At 37.4% G+C, this 19,064-nt stretch overlaps 1 protein-coding gene across 3 annotated transcripts in view; it reads left to right on the top strand.

The window, feature by feature from the left end:
• IFT80 (intraflagellar transport 80) overlaps positions 1–18,851 on the top strand; it is a 108,900-nt gene extending 90,049 nt beyond the window's left edge. For all 3 annotated transcript variants that reach the window (XM_032629939.1, XM_032629940.1, XM_032629941.1), the window contains 5 exons: positions 807–978; positions 1,903–1,992; positions 2,083–2,255; positions 10,753–10,876; positions 18,407–18,851. In XM_032629939.1, coding sequence (XP_032485830.1) covers positions 807–978; positions 1,903–1,992; positions 2,083–2,255; positions 10,753–10,876; positions 18,407–18,517 — 670 coding nt within the window. In that variant the 3' untranslated portion in view covers positions 18,518–18,851. The remainder of the gene's footprint in view (positions 1–806; positions 979–1,902; positions 1,993–2,082; positions 2,256–10,752; positions 10,877–18,406) is intronic.
• The last annotated feature ends 213 nt before the right edge of the window (positions 18,852–19,064 follow it).

Here is a 19,064-nt window from a genome sequence, read left to right as displayed (position 1 = left end):
TAGTTATTTTAATATAGGCACTCTTAAGATTTTTCTGTGATATATAACTTTGTGACAACCTTTACTCTTTCCCAGATTATCATTGACCTTGAGACTTTCAGGAATGTATGTCTTTCTAGAATTGAATTCTTAAATTAATATTAAATATAGAAAAAATGTATACTGAAAAGCTTTTAAAATTTTTTATATTCTTCAGAAAATCAAATGCATTTATATTCCTAAATTCTCTAAGAAATAGCAAGGAGGTCTCTCACTCTTGACAAAGTAGGTATACAAAGGCTTCTCAACTCCAAATCTTAGCTTAATTTTCAAATCTATTTTGAGTTCATTTTTAATATTCAAGCTCACAACATTAGCAAAACCAGAGAGGTATCCTATAAAAAATTTTTTAACTAATGAAGAGAAGTTAGTTTCTTTAAAGTTCACCTCTTGTTATTATGAGAAAATAATCTTGGAATCAGCTTAATTTTTAATGTTTAAACTTTTAAAAGCTGAAGTAAGTGCTTTAATCATTTGTGTGATTTACCTTAAGACTTAGAAAAAATCACTTCAAATGCTTTTAGGCATAGTTCTCAAATATGTAGTAATTTTTTGCCATGTTAAAATGTTTGTATATTTTGCTTTAAGTGTGTATAGCTAGTTAGATTCAAATATTTGTTTAATATACATACATTCTCCCTGGAGTTTACTTTTTTTGGAGTGCAATTTGGAGGTTTCATATGTATGTCAGGGGTCAACTCCCCAAATTTAATATATATGAAAAATTTTGCTCAGAATATAAATTGCACTTTTCCTTTTTTCAACAGTGAATTTAGTAAAAATCCCCATATCGTGAGTTTTGTTGGAAATCAGGTAACTATAAGAAGAGCTGATGGCTCACTGATTCACATCAGCATATCACCATATCCTGCTATTCTCCACGAATACGTAAGCAGTTCAAAATGGGAAGATGCTGTAAGACTTTGTCGTTTTGTTAAGGTACTTTACATTTCAGATCCATAGTTGTGTATATATTGTATATTTTATATAATATCTTTGTGCAAAATGAGAAATGGTAAGAGCTAAGGGCGGGAAAAATTGCAAATGGGATCACATCTCTTTTTTAATAAGTGAAGACATGGGTGATACAGAGAGATAGGTGTTGTGTGATTTATTCTCTGAAGAAGCTATACTTTAAGTGAGTAGTTTCTTCTTACTGGTACATATAAAAACCTCTTATAGAACTTTTTTTTAAAAGTCAGATTCCCAAGTTCTACCCCCCACAGAGATTCTAATTTATTAGATCCAGTGAGCCTGGGCATATCTTTAAGTTCCTCAGATTATTTGTACAGCTAAGGTTAAGAACCACTCACTACTTTAGATCAACATTTCCCAACCTGGTTGAATCAAGTATTTTCCAAGCATATTTGACCGCAGAACTGTTTTATTTTACATTGGTTAATTCCCTTAGACTACACTTTTGTGAAGACTTTTAGATGCTTTTCCTTACAATGGGTTGTTGGTGGCAATCTGCTATAATAGCGTTGTCTGAGAAACTCACTGTTTCTATGGTTCCCTGTAGTTGCATTCTTTGACATCTCATCAAAAAGACTGGAGGGCTTATAACCTTGAATTATGGTAAAAGTATATTGTCAGTTCAAAATAAACCTTTGATCATTAGAAATGAACATTTTCAAAAATCTTTATTCAAAACATTCTCTATGTGTTATTAATATATTTTAACAAAGTAGCCACAATGAAATTTCCACATCCTTAACCTATTAAATTATTGGTTTTTCAGTGCCATGCTCAGTGATTTTTTATTTTTCATTAAAATATAACTTTATTCTATTTTAATTCACTGTTTATTTTAAGGCAGTTCAGCCCTGTAGTTGAAATAATTGTTCTCATTTTTCACTTTAGGAGCAAACCATGTGGGCTTGCCTAGCAGCTATGGCAGTCGCTAATCGAGATATGACTACTGCAGAAATAGCCTACGCAGCAATTGGTGAAGTAAATAATGTTTACTTACGTGTATGTGTTTGTGTGGTTTTCTTACCGTAACTTGTTACTATTCACTTCAAATATTTTCCTTTCTTTTAGATTGATAAGGTTCAATACATCAATTCTATAAAAAATCTTCCATCTAAAGAATCAAAAATGGCCCACATATTAATGTTTAGTGGGAACATACAGGAGGCTGAAATGGTACTTCTTCAGGCTGGCCTTGTTTATCAAGCGATTCAGATCAATATTAATCTCTACAACTGGGAAAGGTAATAAAAATGTTTTTCATCAATTCCAAAACCTGATTGATCTTAGTGTATTCTTCTACCGACCACTTAGTAAATTACATCTTCCACTGTACTTGTTTCCTAGTGTCATATAAGAATTTATTCACATTTATATTTGTGAGTAGTTTGCCATTAAAGATTTTTGCCTTCTCTGAATCATGATTGATTAGAAGTTGTCTGTGAAGAAGAAAAGAGAGTCTAGGATGTCTCCAGAATTTCTGATTTCAGTAACTGGATAGATGGTGGTAAGAATATTAGCAGATTTGGAAGAGATGTTAGATTTGAAGTATTTGTGAAGAGATAAGTGATAATAGTTGATTATTGGACCTGGAGCTCAAGAAAGATTTGAACTAGAGATGTCGATTTAGGAGTCATCAGCAAATGAATGGAAGCTAGAAGAATGGATGCAGTTGCCTGGGGAATGTGAGGAGTGAGAAGACATAAACTATTTTTATGGGATGGGTGAAAAAAAAGAGAAATCCACTGAAAGATTGGTGTAAAGCAGTCAGACAGGCAGAGAGAGGAGCCAAGGAAGATTTGTGAAGCTAAGGAAGAGATACCAAAGGATTTGTAACGAGGAGTGGTCAGTAACCTTCCCCGCTGCCTTAGGCTTTGGGACAGGTTGCTTTCTGAGGCTGAGTGGCAGGCTGCTCTTCTCTATGACATATTAGGTTTCTCTACTCATTCTCTCAGGTATGTCTCTCTCAGTGAACAAGGTTGTAGTGCTTATATGCACCTGAAGTTACTGTGTTACAAAGCTGGCATGTTGACTTTTCCAGGTTTGAAATGTCTTTCATCATCTTCGTCTCTCTCTATGCTCAAAAATAACCCATAAATCTTTCAATTACTGGCCCCTTACTTATAATCCCCTCAGATTAGAATTTTTATAGTCCTATCTCTATCTTCCCCTTGAATAGAAGTAACAAAATGGCTAAAAAAGTAACAAAAGGTAGTTAATTTTGTTATGGACATACTATAGTCTCTTTATTTAATTTATACATTAATTATCTACACTCTTCATACAATTCAGCCACCCTGTTTCTATCCTTTATTTTCACAAATTTGTTGTCATTGTTTGGCTATACAAAGGATCATGAAAGATGTTTTAGGTTCTACAAATATGAATAGGCCATTGTTCTTATCCTCAATTTATTTATAATTCACAAATATTAAAGTAACTATTTTGGAAAGAGACAGTATGAATAATTTTTTAAAACCCTGTATTAAAGAACTAACAGAAAATTGTATATACCATTACTAAGCCATGAGTTCCATGAGAAATAGGGAAGAATGGTGTTCACAGCATATTTTCAACTGATACTTTTGAGAAAATGTTTATGTTGATAAATGTTAGGCATTACTATTTATATAGCACTCTGAACACCATATAGTATAACAGATATTTTAAAAATCATCCTTATATTAAAAAGCTTGCAACCTACGTAGGAATTCCATTTTATTGTCATTAATAATAGTGAGGCTTCTATTTACTGAGTGCTTATCATGTGCCAAGAATTGTGTTAAACACTTTCCTTATATCATCTTATTTGGTCATCACAACATTATACAAATGAGGAAGTTGAGGGTTACTCATAAGTAGCTGGCTGATCTAGGATTTGAACCTAAGTTTCCCAGTATCAAAGAGGACCTGAATTTTCTGCTATTACCACAATAAAATATATACTGCTGATACTACTACTTACATTGTTTTATAGGATTGATGTTTACCTCTTTTGTTATTTATCTTTGTAAATTTTATGTCACCTTTCACCTTTCAGATTATACACTTCTAGAAGGATAGAAACATTTTATCATTTTATATTATCTATATACATAGTAGGTACTTAATATTCATGCTCTTAATCTTTATGCAATACTCTTAATCATTTTGCCTTGCACTTCCTCTACAAACATTGGGTGTAGATACATACAGTATATAAATGTCAGAGCAGGTCCGTGAAGCATTTGCCTCTGATGGCTTCTATTGATGGCCTATAATACAGCCCTTTGAACATTTCTCATACCTCCTTGACCTAAGTGAAAATTACCTCTTTCCAGAGGACACTCCTTCCCTACCAGTCCTCTCAGATGGAGTCAGTTTATTCTCTCTGACTCCACATTCCTTAGGTCTGGGTGTGAGTGCAGTTGGTGTCCTTTTTGCCTCCCCCATCTTTACTTCTCTTGTAAAATCTCTGATCCTTTGAGACTTAGGTCATGTGACTATACTTATTCTCTGCTGACTTCACATCTTCCCTACTATCCCTACATCCTGCTATCTGTGCCGCCTCTTCCCCTCCTCCAGTTTTCAGCAAATGACTCTGCCTTAAGATATTAGATCTCAGGGAGAGGGAAAACAAGAGGGACAAAGAGATGTAATGGGGAAAGAGAACGAATGCTGGGTGCTCCTCCGTTCCCCCTATCTACCTGGCATCTCCTTTTCTTATGCTTTGTGTTTTTCATCTAAACTATAAACCAATGGGTTGGTCAAATGCTGGTAGACCTTTATGCCTGCCTGGTAAGTCAATAAACGTCAAGGAGCGTTGTTCAAGGCTCCTGATTACTATTTACACACTTAAGACTCCTAAATATGCATCTTTCTTCTAGCCCTCTGTCCTGCCCATGTTTGCTTCCAGAACCCAGTTATCCACCTTCCTATTCAGCATTTCCATTGGCTGTCTCATATGTTTGAGTTCAAATTTATATTTATTCCCTCATAAACTTGGTTCTCTTCCAGAGTAATCTATCTTATCTTTTCAGTCTACCCAAAGCTGGAAATTTAGGAGTTACTTTTGACATTTTCCTTACCCTCTTTCCCCCATACTCCAATTACCAACCATTTTCCCTCTCAAATACCTCTGGCACTCATCCACTTTACTACCAGCACCCTTATCTAAGCTGATCCAAGTTTTTCTTTTTTCCTTTTTTTTTTTTTTTTTTTTGCCACACCGTGCGAGCATCTTAGTTCCCCGACCAGGGCTTGAATCCACACCCCATGCAGTGAAAGTGTGGAGTTTTAACCACTGGACCTCCAGGGAATTCCCTGATCCAAGTTTTTCTTAATAAAACATCATCAGTGGTCTCTCTGCACCTACCTTGTCCTTTTCCTATCCATTCTTCATACTGTAGTCATAGTGATCTTTTCACAGTGGAAATCATCATGTCACTCTTGACCCCTGACTCACTTAAATGAAACCCATAGTTTCCCATCACTTTTAGCATAAATATCAAAGACTGGATAAGAATGACTTCAGATAATCAGCAGAAGTAATTATAACTGCTAAGAAACTCTTAAAAATCTTATGTATTGTCTTCATTTCCAAATTCTGCAGATATTTCTGAAACCAGTTGGAATATTTCTTCCTAATGCATATTCATTCATTCAGCAGATATTTATTGAATGTCTGCCATACCAGACATATTTAGATATAACATGGAGATCTGCTTAAAACAACAACAGCAGTCTTTTGGTGAAATGTCTGGTCATTTTTTAAAAAATGTATTTATGTTTTAATTTGTTTGTTTGCTCCGGCTCCTTAGTTGCAGCACGTGGGCTCCTTAGTTGCGGCATGCTAACTCTTAGTTGTGACATGCATGTGGGATCTAGTTCCCAGACCAGGGATCGAACCTGGACCCTGTGCATTGGGAGCGCAGAGTCTTAACCACTGAGCCACCAGGGAAGTCCCACGTCTGGTCATTTTTAATGACTTGTTCAAAAGGACTGCTGAATGGTACAAAGACAAATGTAGTGGTTAAGAATGGGGGCTTTGAAATAAGACCTGGGTTTGATTTCTGGTTCTGCAGTTACTAGTCCTGTGATCTTGGACAGATTAGTGAGGCTCTGTAAGCCTCTGTTTCCTTGTGTTTAAAATGGTGATAATAACAAAAACCACATGTTTGTTGTTGGGATTAAGTAAAATAGCATGTGAAAATCTCTTAGCATACTGCCTGATACATAGTAAGCCTTCAATAAATGGTAGCTACTATTCATTCTTTAATTATTTATTGAATGTCTCTAGTGTGCCAGGTCTTAGGCATGGGGGAATATAGCAATGAACAAAACTGACAAAGTTCTGTGATGACAATTTTGATTCTAAATGATATAGCTAATATAAAAAAATAGAAGTAAGAGGGATAAATACTTGGATCCAATATAGGAATCAGCTTATAACAACATAATCCAAAGAATGGCTTGCTTAGAGAGTAGAATAATCCCCATCTGCGAAGGTATTCAAACATAGGACGATGATAAAATTATGTGACTGATTGATTAATTAATAATAGACTTCTTGCATGCCTATCTATGTAGATGGTGTTCTTTTAAAAATGATCTTATTTTTTCTCCACATGTATTACCCTCTTCTGGGAGTGAGTAAATAATTGTTCTCATAAACTAAGACTTCCAGAACTGGTTTATGTTATCGAATAGTGTTTCGAGTTTTAAAAAAATTCTTGAGTGTTGTGTATATTCCAGCAAAGTCTTTAATTTGTCTGTGTCTTTCATCAGGAGGGTAAGCCCACATTTGGTATCTGTGTAGAACCGAAGCTGTACTGGATGGTAAATTTTTGTGTTGGGGTGAGTGGGGAAGGTGGGGTGGTGACTAAGCTGTCTAACAATTTGGATTTGTTGAGTTTTAGTTACCTTTGTGTATCCAGTTCATGAGGTCCAGCAGGAGTGGGATATACAGGTGTGAAGTTGAGTGGAGGTCCTAGACATTGGGGGAAAGACACTGAGGGAATTATCAGCCTTTGGAGTAGCTGCGGCCATGAGTGTGGCTCAAGAATGTAAAGAAGGAAAAAGAAAAGAGGGCAGGGCTTCCCTGGTGGCGCAGTGGTTGAGAGTCCGCCTGCCGATGCAGGGGACACGGGTTCGTGCCCCAGTCCGCGAAGATCCCACATGCCGAGGAGCGGCTGGGCCCGTGAGCCGTGGCCTCTGAGCCTGCGCGTCCGGAGCCTGTGCTCCGCAACGGGAGAGGCCACAACAGTGAGAGGCCCGCGTACCACAAAAAAGCAAAAAAAAGAAAAGAGGGCAGCAGGCAGATTTCCCCTGAAATTCAACACTTAATGATCTGGTTGAAGAGGAGGATTCAGCGAAAGAGATCAGGAGGGACCAAAAAAGATGGCATTTAAAAACTATTTATTATGGAAAATTTCAAATGTATACAAAAGTAAAGCGAATAGTATAATAAATCTCCATGTACCCATCACTCAGCTTCAACAGTTATCAATTTGTGAATAATCTCTACTCCTCCTCTATCCCTCCCCACAATTTTTAAAAGCAAATCCCAGTCATAATATCATTTTATCTATGAATATCTCAGTATGTATCTTAAAGATTTTTTTAATCCAGCCACAGTATCATGATCACACTTTTAAAAGTTAACAATAATTCTATTCAGTGTGCTTATTTCTCTGATTATCTCATAAATGTTTTGTTTTATGGTTTGTTTGATTCAGAATTCATAAAATATTCATACATTTTGATTGGTTGATACATTCTTAGGTTTCTTTTCATCTATAGGTTCTCCTATTTCTTTTTTGTGTTTTCTTGCTATTTTCCCAACTGGGCCTGTAGAATTCTGGAAGGATAGAATTTAAGTATTGGATGATAAATATATTAGATTGCTTTTAGGATTCCTGAATTTCTATATTTGTTTAAGTCCTTTAGAAGGGAACAGATTTTACTTTGTGAATATGGGTTATTCCACTTGAGAAGCATAGTCTTGCTGCTTTGTGCTTCCGTCATTTATATTTGAACTTGAAAATTGCCTACGACCTAATAAGATGCAGCCCTTGAGGAGTAGTAGATATGCAAGTTATCTATTTGACATTCACTTTGGACATTTGGTGGTAGTCTGTTTTCAAACACTGAAGTTAAGAGAGGTAGAAACTAGAAGCTCCAGGTATGCATATTGATCCTTTATGTAAGTATTAATAAAAATAGTTTTTCTACTTAGACCAGTTATATAAAGTGGTTTTGCTTCGTTCAAGTTATGCAAAAAAATTATATTTTGAAGTTATAACATCTTTTAATGTAACTTCCTTCTGTTTAAAATCAGAGAGGATACATGGAGTTTTTCCAGCCCCATAATCTAATGTTACATTTGTTTGGTTGCTGAATAACCATTTTAAAGCTAGAGACATACTGTTCCCATAACTCTTAGATAATTTGGAGTAAATTCCCTCCTAAATGTGGTAGAGAAACATTTTTTACCCAGTGTGTGCTTTTAGAGAACATTTAAAATAGCACATATCATTTGAATGTTTAACTTTAGCTACTGCTTTTCAATCAGATAATTAATATGTATTTTATAATAATAATAATGACTGTAATAGCAGATAAGTCTTAGCATCTAAATGCAGGATTAGGAACTTCCCTGGCGGTCCAGTGGTTAAGACTTTGCCTTCCAATGCAGGGGGTGTGGGTTCTATCCCTGTTCGGGGAGCTAAGATCCCACATGCCTCGCAGCCAAAAAACCCCAAACATAAAACAGAAGCAATATTGTAACAAATTCAATAAAGACTTTAAAAATGGTCCACATAAAAAAATCTTAAAAAAAAAAATAAATGCAGGATTAGGCATCATAGTCTATCCTTTCTACATAATTAAACGTGTTGATGTTCCATAACAAAGTCTCTCTTTGGAATTTTTGAAAAGCCCCAACCCAGAATAGATGCTTATGTATTCCCCACTTAGAACACCTCCAGTTTTGCACAGTCGAGAACTCCTTCCCCCATCATGTACAATCATAAAGAAAGAATGGGAACTGGAACTTCTGAGGTGCCGGCGAGGTTGTTCACCAGAGTCTCCACTCACACATACAACATGGGAATCAGAGCCTTAGGGATGAAGAGGGGGCTGATGTGAGAGAGGGCTAGAAGAATTAAGGCATCTTTACTTCTGTTTCTCATCTTTTGAGCCTCTATAGATCGTTTCTTGCCTTCTCTTGTTTTCTACTTTTGTTCCTCTGTATCCTAATACCTCTGCATTTTTTCCATGTGTCTTCTTTTTCTCTGAAAGACAGAAAGTCACAGAGGAATGAGGGAACTTTGTGAGGAGTTTGTGATGGGTAGCAAATATCCTTGGATTTAGCAATATTGTTTATGCCAATATATTTTTGTAAGAAATCATTGTACTGAACTTTGACATTATCATTTGTATTATACATGACTTACATTTCATAATTTATCATATTGTCTTTAATATCTCAATTGTCTATCATTTGTCAATTAATACATACATAATATCTAAAATACTTTTTAAAGTGACAATTTAGTTTACATCAAACCAAAGCATGCTAAGAATCAAATAAATTTTCCTACTAAACAGTCACACACTGCAAAAGTTCTAGTCAGTAGTCAGTTTTGTCTAAAACAACAAGTTCGTAATAGTTGGCTCTGATAAACCATCACTGGCCTATTCAGAAATCATGTGTTATATTAGAAAGCAAGAGAGCTTGAGAAATATTGTACTTTGACTATTATGATGACTGTTTCCCATACTTTAAAACAGGATAACAATGAACAGTGTAGGAGAGCTATATTCTACTAGATTGTTCCTGGCTCAGCTAATATGAGTTATGCATAGGATCGCGGGCTGAGTTGCTGTCCAAAACCTACATGCAAAAATAGGCCTGGAACTGAAGAATAATCTTTTCATCTCCCTCCAAATTATCAATATATAGATTTTATGCCTTTGGTGTTATAACCGTGAGTTTAGCAATTCATTTAGTTCTTGTCTGCTATTTAAATAAAATATTACCTTAAAATAACTTGGTTACATAGATAGATATTAATTAACTTATAAAATTTAAATGGCTATTAGCTTTTTCTAAGAATCAAATGGCAAAAGGCATTTTGTCAGACTTTTATTATCCTCAAATTTTATTTTCATAATATTTTTAGTTTACTGTACTAATAATAAGGATAAGTAAGGGTATCAGTATTTAGTTGAATATTGAACAGAATAAATTCATTACTGACTTAAAAAATGGTCAAGATAGTCGAACCACTTACATTAGGGGAGTTCATTCACTTGAATTTTATTATGATTTCAATGAATTTTTCAATGAACATTTATGATACACACACTCTGTAGTACTCACCAAAGAGAAATGAAACCCAGATCTCTCTTCAATAAATGTGTAGGTTAGTGGAAGGAACAGATTCATAATAGTTACAATACACTGTAAGCAGAGCTGAAATAATAGTATGTATAAAATGTTCTGTAGCACAGATAAGACATAATGGTCATTTATTTCTACAAGGAGAGCTGGTCAGGGAGAAGAGATCATGTTTGGTCTGGACCCTGAAGTATAAATAGGAATTTGCAAGATGGATAAGGTAGGGAATGACGTGCCTTTCATATTGAGGGAGGAGTGGAGGGATCAACATAGACTTTCCCACCCTTTCACCCCGAAACTCCACTGCCCGTAGAGGCTAACACAGCAATGCGGATAATCTGTTTTCTTTCTCATTGTAGGGCACTTGAATTAGCTGTTAAATACAAAACACATGTTGATACAGTGCTGGCCTACCGACAAAAGTTTTTGGAGACATTTGGTAAACAGGAAACTAATAAACGATACCTGCAGTATGCAGAAGGTGTAAGTATTATGCAGTATTTGGTAATAATGTATATGCTTTATAAGTATGCATTATTCATCCTAATGCGACAAAATTTGAATAATTCTTACCATAATCTCTAAAAAAAAACTACTTTTTGCCTTTCAATGTTAGTCTTATTTTGACTATGTAATTGTATTACTGAATATTTTTCTGGACTCTTATAGCCATGTTTTGATTAACTCAAGTCTGGTTTTATAATATTCAATTTGTGTTAAGGTTGTGTGCTAACTGATATTTTTAGATAAACAGTATAAATGGCAAGGATGAAGGCTTCTAGCTCCTGAATTTTGTCTTCTACCAGCTGCCCTTTCTGCTCCAGGGGACATACATAAGCACAGAGGGCACTGGCCAGAAAATGGATACGTTGCCACTTTGCAGATTCTATCTAGGGAGCTCAGTTGCACTTCAAAAGGTGCCTGGCCTGGGTAGAGTTCACCGCCTAGAACAAAAGAATGCTAACCCTTTGCCTCTCAAGTTCCTACCAGAATATAAGGTTTTATAAACCCAATTAGAAAAAAGCCATTCCAGTACATATCAGCACACAGGAGAGCCAGAACAAGGGCGTTTGTCCCAGCGCCTAGAGCAGAAAAGATTGTGGACACCTGCCCAGATCCTTCTATACTCAAATGGCAGAAATAGAGCTCACCTGTAGCCATGCAGATTCAAGAGACTTGTAATCCCAAAACAGGGCCAACCTTGCTCCCAGCTCTGTGAACTAGTTGATTCCTTTAGCCTTTTAGTCATTCATTTATTCAAAAAATGTTTATGAGTACTAACTCCAGGCCAGGCACTATGCTATGTGTTGAAACAGATAATGGCTTCTGTCTTCATGGAGCTTATAGACTGTGGGAGTGCCCCTCCTTGGGGATAGAATAAAATGGAATGTTCTGATTTATCGTAGGGGGCAGAATATATAAGAGGAAGCTTGGGAAGAGGAAAGAAGATGTAGAGTGAAGGCACCTACTAAAGGCAACATTATCCATTTGCCGTATTTAGAATATTGAGTGTCATGAACCACATTTTTGGACTTCAGACCAGTTTTCAGGGTAGTGAAGCCTTTGGGGCCATTCTTAGTTCTGCAGTGCAACTTTATCATCTGGATCCAGGATAGACACAAGTTGTGGGTTTCTTGGTGGAAAGGGATGTATTTTATAGACGCTCCACAAAAATTTTTTTGTTTGATTCAGAACTGTTTACTACTGAAATGGATCCTTCGGGAGTTTGGGCTATGAGGGCTTCCCTGGGAGCTCTGAGGGCTATACTCTCAATTCACAGACTATGACAGCAGCCACCAGCACTGAGTGCAAGGCAGCCCAGAGATTCAGTAGTCACCTCATCGTTTTTGTCTCAGTTTTGAAAATATGACAGTATGTTAAAAATGAGCACCCACCTTAAATTTACTTTATTGTATAATTTTTAAGCAGATTAATACTACTCTGCTTCCTCTTCATCATCATTACTGACAATATTATTTTCACTGTGTTCACATTAGGTGCTTTTGAGGACATAAAAAATATAGTTTTTACCCTCAAGGAAATTATATTTCAGATATTAAAAACTTAACATTCATATCTTCTTTTTCATTATATACGTATTCACCTATAACTAACATATGATACTTCAGTCACAAGAGTAGTAGAAATGTTCAAAGTGGGAGAATCAGAACAACACGGCCTTTTTTGGTATTTTGGTTTCTTTTCATCCTGAAACTATATAGGTTACTTTGAGTCTCTATGGCACTATGTTCTAGTTTCCTACTTTTCTTCTTCACAGATGTAATTTGGAAGTTAACTAGAAATCATAAAGCAGTATTTTAAGATGAAAATTTTCTTTGACTTAAAAATTATCTTAGCCAAAATTGTGATTATATAAACTCTTTATTTCAGAACTAAGAATTGAATAGAAAAAGATCATTCTTAAAAAGAAATTTATTCTCCCTATCTGGTGAACTCAAATGGGCTCACAACGCATAGCGTAAAAGTTTATAAGAAGTGAAGTTTGACATACATTCATATTTATGAACCCTGAAGTATTATTTGGGCCTTTCTAGTTTAAAATATGGAAATCTGAGATCCATACACGGTGTACTATCTTCTAAGAACCCCATTAGAGCCATTATACCTGCTCTACAAGGGTGTTCAGTAAGTATTTGTAAAATAATTTATAAGTCTGGCAAATAAAGTCCACTTGAGGAATGCATTCAATCTACTGAATACATACTCTGTGCAGGAAGAGAAGTAGAAGAGACAGGAAATGTTTAAAGCATTATGCTAGGAGAAAGAAAAAAAGAGGGAAAAACAGGAGAGAAAATAACGAGAGATTGTTAAGTGATAGCTCATTTGCTGGATAATTAGTTACCTTTTATTCATTCAGTATTTACTGAGCACCTCCTGCAGACAATGTACTCTCCTTGGTGGTTGGGATATAATAGTAAACCTGGCAAACACTGACCCTCGTGAAACTTATATTCAAATGGAGGTGATAGTTAGTGATACAGTTAATTGTTCATTTCAGTTGTGATAAATGCCTCGAAGGTAGTGTACATAGTTCTGTAAGACTTTATGAATGACAGACCTGACCTGGGGTGGGGGGGATCAGCAGATTTTTCTAAGCAAAGCAATTGCTATTTGAGCTGAGCTGTAAAGAATGGATAGTAGAAGCTGACTGAGGGTGTGGGGGGAGGGTGTGGCGATGGCCGTGTTCTAGGCAGAGGGAAGGCTCTGAAGTGGGAAAGAGTGAGGAGCAAAAGGGAGATTGACCTGAGGGTTTCATAGGGCAAATTCGGCATATTGGATTTACCCTAAGATTAATGTAAAGATACTGAATGGAAGTGATGTGATCACTTTTCCCTTTTAAAATCCCAGTTCCTGGGACTTCCCTGGTGGCGCAGTGGTTAAGAATCTGCCTGCAAATGCAGGGGACTCAGGTTCGAGCCCTGATCCAGGAAGATCCCACGTGCCGCGGAGCAACTAAGCCCGTGTGCCACAACTACTGAGCCTGCGCTCTAGAGCCCAGGAGCCACCACTACTGAAGCCCGCGTGCCTCGAGCCTGTGCTCTGCAACAAGAGAAGCCACCGCAATGAGAAGCCTGTGCACCGCAATGAAGAGTAGCCCCCTGCTCGCCCCAACTAGAGAAAGCCCGCGCACGGCAATGGAGACCCAATGCAGCCAAAAATAAATAAATTTTAATAAATAAATAAATAAATAAAATAAAATCCCAGTTCCTGGGCTCCCCTGGTGGCGCAGTGGTTGAGAGTCCGCCTGTCGATGCAGGGGACACGGGTTCGTACCCCGGCCCGGGAAGATCCCACATGCCGCGGAGCAGCTGGGCCCGTGAGCCATGGCCGCTGAGCCTGTGCATCCAGAGCCTGTGCTCGCAACGGGAGAGGCCACAACAGTGAGAGGCCCGCGTACCGCAAAAAAAAAAAAAAAAAAAAAAATCCCAGTTCCTAAGTGGAAACGGAAACTTGGAATTTTCCACCAAAGTATCCTTTTTTCCCCTTTGGAAATTGTATACTTTGTATTTGTTAGTTTTCATTTTTAAAATTTATTTATTTATTCCATGGAATTATCTTGAGTAGGATTTTGTCAGTCAGTTAAAGGATATGATAATAAGAGCAAATGCATGGGATCTTGAAAGAATGGTGAAGGAGTACAGAGTGACTGCCCTGGGTCCTGGGTGCTGGGTCCTGGGTGGCTGGAATATTGATGGGACCAGACATTAAAGAGTCTTAACACTATGATAATAGACCTTATAATGGAGGCAGTGCAAAGACTTGGAGGTTTGTAATCAAGAAAATGACCTGAAAGATAACTTCTGATGTGGAAGATGGATTAGAGGTAAGGGTGGTGACAAGGAGACCAGTTAGGAGGTTACTGTAATAATCTCAGCAGGAGATGGAGACTGTAGGATTAATGTAAGAAAAAGTAGCAGTAAAATTAATAGAACATTGTGGTTGGGGGTGGGAGGAGAGGTGGTGAGGTAAGGCAAGACATTTGAGAACAACTTCAACATTCCTAGTTGGTGACTGGTAGAGGAACATGAGCATATATGAGATTTGGACCTTTTGAGTTTGAATACATGAAAATAGACCATTGTTCTGAGTTTGAAGTCCCTGTGGGGTGGCCCCTATCTAGGCAGAGATGTCTAGTGGGCAGTTGGAAATACCAATGTGAACATCAAAGGGAATTGATAAAGGAAGAATCAGGGCTAGATAAATAAATTTATGGTCATGACCATTTAGGAATAGTTGAAGCTATGAGAGTTGAGGAGATCTCCTAGGGAAAGTATGAAAAAGCTGTGGTTGGAACCCCAGTGAATACTAACAGTGAAGAGGTTACTGAGGGGAAGGATATAGGAGAAAAAGAAAAACAAAAGACTGAGGACATTTAGAAAAGAGAGCAGAAACCAGAAGAGAACAATATTGTACTGAGAGAGGTATTTCAAAGAGCGGTGGTCAGCCAGGTCCAGGGGATGCTCCTACATCAGGACCTTTTTCTTCCCTCTGTCTGTTAGTATGCTGTTCCCCAGATACACCCAGAGTCACTCACTCATCATCAGGTCTTCACGTCAGCTTCTCAGGGAGGCCTTCTCTGATCACTCTGTTTGAAATACAACACCCATCCCCCCCCCAACTCCACCCCGGCGCTATCTCCCTCCCCTGTTTCCAAAACTTTTACCACTATTACTTGTCTTTGTTTATCTTTCTATGAAGACAGTGGTTTTTATCTTTTTGTTCACTGCTAAATCCTTGCTCCTAGAGCAATCCTGGGCATGGAGTGAGCATTAAATATTCGTTGAATGAGCAATTGAGTCGTATAGAGAAGGTGTGTAGGATGAGGGACTAAAACACTTAATGGTGGCGTTAGTGAAAAGCTTCTGAGGTGTAGTGGGAGCACAGTCATACCACAGTGGTCTGGGGAGAGGATGAGAGCCAGGAATGAAAAGAAGAATGAAGGTGGTAGCTTGTAGGGAGGCGGAATACAGAGGCAAGGATGATGAGGGGCAGCCAGTGAAGAGAAGGAAATTGAAATATGTAGGTAATAATTGAAGGCCGATGTCCTAGAGGAGTCAAAGAAGACGAGATCAGGGACTTATGTGAAGAGGTTGCCCTGAGACAGAAGGGAACGAGATAAGGATGGATACCCTACTTTTATGAAAGGAAGGAAATTAAGTGAATTCATGCCTGATGGCCACTATATTCTCTGTAAAGTAGGAAGCTGATTTTCAGCTGAGAGTAAGAGAGATGGGGTAGAAGATGGAGAGCCATTTGCTATGATTTTAAAATTATTATTATGTGAATAAGAAGAATTGACCAACTAGGGACTAGAATAAGAAGTGCCAAGTAGTATTAACACTCCCTAGACTAGAAAAGGATGTGTTTTAGTGTAGAGGTCACTTGACAGCTGTCATGAGTACATCCTTATCTAAAACTCACTGTTAAAAATACTCTATTCCAGAGACTAAATTATCAGGAGAACATTGTTCTAAAACTGGACAAATGCCAGAGTGAAAGTGAAACATTTATTTTCAGTAGGATAGCTGTCAACTAACACCCTCATTTGTACTATAACAAGTAACTAATATAGATGTCATCAATCTGCTTGATGCACTTCTGGTGCAGCTGAGCAACAGTTGTTTAGTGTATCATCAATACGTGGTTTTATTGTGATTGATCTGAAGAACATATTAAGTAAGTCAATTTAAGCCTGGAGGAAGGCCAAGGCATTCATCAAGTTTTGTCTTTCTCTTTGCAAATGTTTTCTTAGATGAGTTGTTTTGCCATTTAAAAACATCAAGTTCTGACCTGATTGAAAAATGAGTCTTTCAAATAACCTAACATTTGCTCTGCCTTTTGATAAGCTGTCACTTGCGTCTGAGCACAGACTTTCATCTTCTATGAGTAAAGGGATTCTTTTAATTCATCAATTTTATGTATTATAGATAAGTATATGGAATGATTATCTAAAATATATCCATAAATTACTTCACAGGAATTTAGAGAAAGGATATTGGAATAAAAAAGAACCAAATACTTAATTCTACCTACTTCCAACACAAAATAAAAGAGGCGTGAAGTCCTGTTAAGGTTAAATTAGTCTCAGTTACTTAAGGTAAATCTGTTCAGGCAGCAAGTAGTAACGCAGTCTGCTTTAATACTGCTTATTCCACTCCGCTCCCCTACATGGAGGTGAAAACCTATTCACTTTGGGCTCAGTCTCGGGAGTTTGGGTTTATTTCAAAGTAAATCAGAGTTAGTTTTAGGTAGGACCCAGTTTTTCCCATGTCTTGCCTGAGAGGACACACATTCCTTAATTAGTGATCTCCAAACTTTTAAAAATAGTAGAAGGCTTTTTCCCAAAGAAATTGTTTATTGAATTCAGAGCAGAGTCCATTCCTAACACTATGTCTGTTGATTTAGTGGAGGGGCAGGGCTGGATTTTGGGGGGGTCTGGTGGTTGGCTGAAAACAGATAAAAATATTATCACTTTTCAGTTATTCTTTATATGTGTCTTTCAGCCTTGCTTTCCCACTACTTCCTCTAATATCTTTTCATCACTTTCTTTTTTTCCATAAATTTATTTATTTTATTTATTTTAATTTTGGCTGCGTTGGGTGTTCGTTGCTGTGCGCGGGCTTTCTCTAGTTGCGGTGAGCGGGGGCTACTCTTTGTTGCGGTGCGCGGGCTTCTCATTGTGGTGGCTTCTCTTGTTGCGGAGCACGGGCTCTAGGCGCACGGGCTTCAGTAGTTGTGGCGTGCAGGCTCAGTAGTTGTGGCTCACGGGCTCTAGAGCACAGGCTTGGCAGTTGTGGCGCACGGGCTTAGTTGCTCCGCGGTATGTGGGATCTTCCTGGACCAGGGTTTGAACCCGTGTCCCCTGCATTGGCAGGCGGATTCTTAACCACTGCGCCACCAGGGAAGCCCTCGTCATTTTCTTACCACCAAGTCTTCATATTATTTTAAGAGTTGTGAAGGAGCCCCTTTTGCAGAGTATGCTCTGGGAAAGCAGATGCTCCCCTATCTTTCTCCATAGGTAGGCTCCTAATGGAAACGTCAGTATAAAAGCAGTGAAGAGTTGACCCATTTGAAACATGGCCTACTGTTTCAAAAATGGAGCCCAGTCCATTCTCCCCCTTGTTTGGAGGAGAGCAGTCCATCTTCACTCACTCCTACCCCCTCAAACCTGAGGCACCGGAGCAGAATCCCAAGGCTCCATGGGACAGTTTAGATGTGCCTTTTATAAATAGCTACAACCAGATTTTGGTCTTTGGTATCACAATGAGAGTCTTTGCTTTTTATTGTGATAATTGTTCTATTAGGTCTTATTCTTAACGCTATTTCATTTTGGGGGGAGAATTATCTCTTCTTAACTTTTCTTTCCTGCCCTCTTTTTTCTCAAATGTTTTGGAAGTCATGCGTTCTGTTTTTGTTTACTCTTAGTTACTTTGCATTAAACAAAAATGTCTTATACTATATATGCATGTTTCTTCTTTTCTTCTACTGCAGCTTGAAATAGATTGGGAGAAAATCAAAGCCAAAATTGAGATGGAAATTACTAAAGAACGAGAGCGATCCTCAAGCAGCCAGCCCAGCAAGAATATTGGTCTTATGCACTAAATGCCATGCTTACCTTTAAGAAGTTTTACCTTTTGAAACTGATTCTGATTAACCAAGGATAAGCTTGTTTTCCTTGCTTAAAAAAAGGCAGAATCTCTAAGTATAAGCGCTCGCTGTGTATTTAATACCAAAAGGATATTCAGAAAGACTAAGCACAAAATAATTGATGTAATTTCATCTTTTATATTTTTAGTCCAATAATTAGCAAAACAGCCTATATATTTATGATGCATCTATGTAGTATTGCTTACATTCCAGTTTTCTGTCCATTATTTTATCCCTGAATCTTCAGTATGAACAATATTAATGCTGATAATAAAACATTGGACTCTTTCAAATGTATGTCATCATTAATTTCTATTTGATCTCAATTGTAAAGTGCTCCAAAAGTTTATTTATACAACAAAAAATGAAGCTTGACTTATGAAAGTATAAAATAATACATATACTTGTATACCAATGTTCATAGCAGCAGTATTCAGAATAGCAAAATGGTGGGCAAAAAAAGACGGTCATCAGCAGATGAATGGATAAACAATATGCGGTA

This window comes from Phocoena sinus, chromosome 4 (genome assembly GCF_008692025.1).
Source record: "Phocoena sinus isolate mPhoSin1 chromosome 4, mPhoSin1.pri, whole genome shotgun sequence".
NCBI classification, from domain to species: Eukaryota; Metazoa; Chordata; class Mammalia; order Artiodactyla; family Phocoenidae; genus Phocoena; species Phocoena sinus.
Note: the sequence above shows the minus strand (reverse complement) of the source record. Positions and strands in the feature narration are given on the sequence as shown.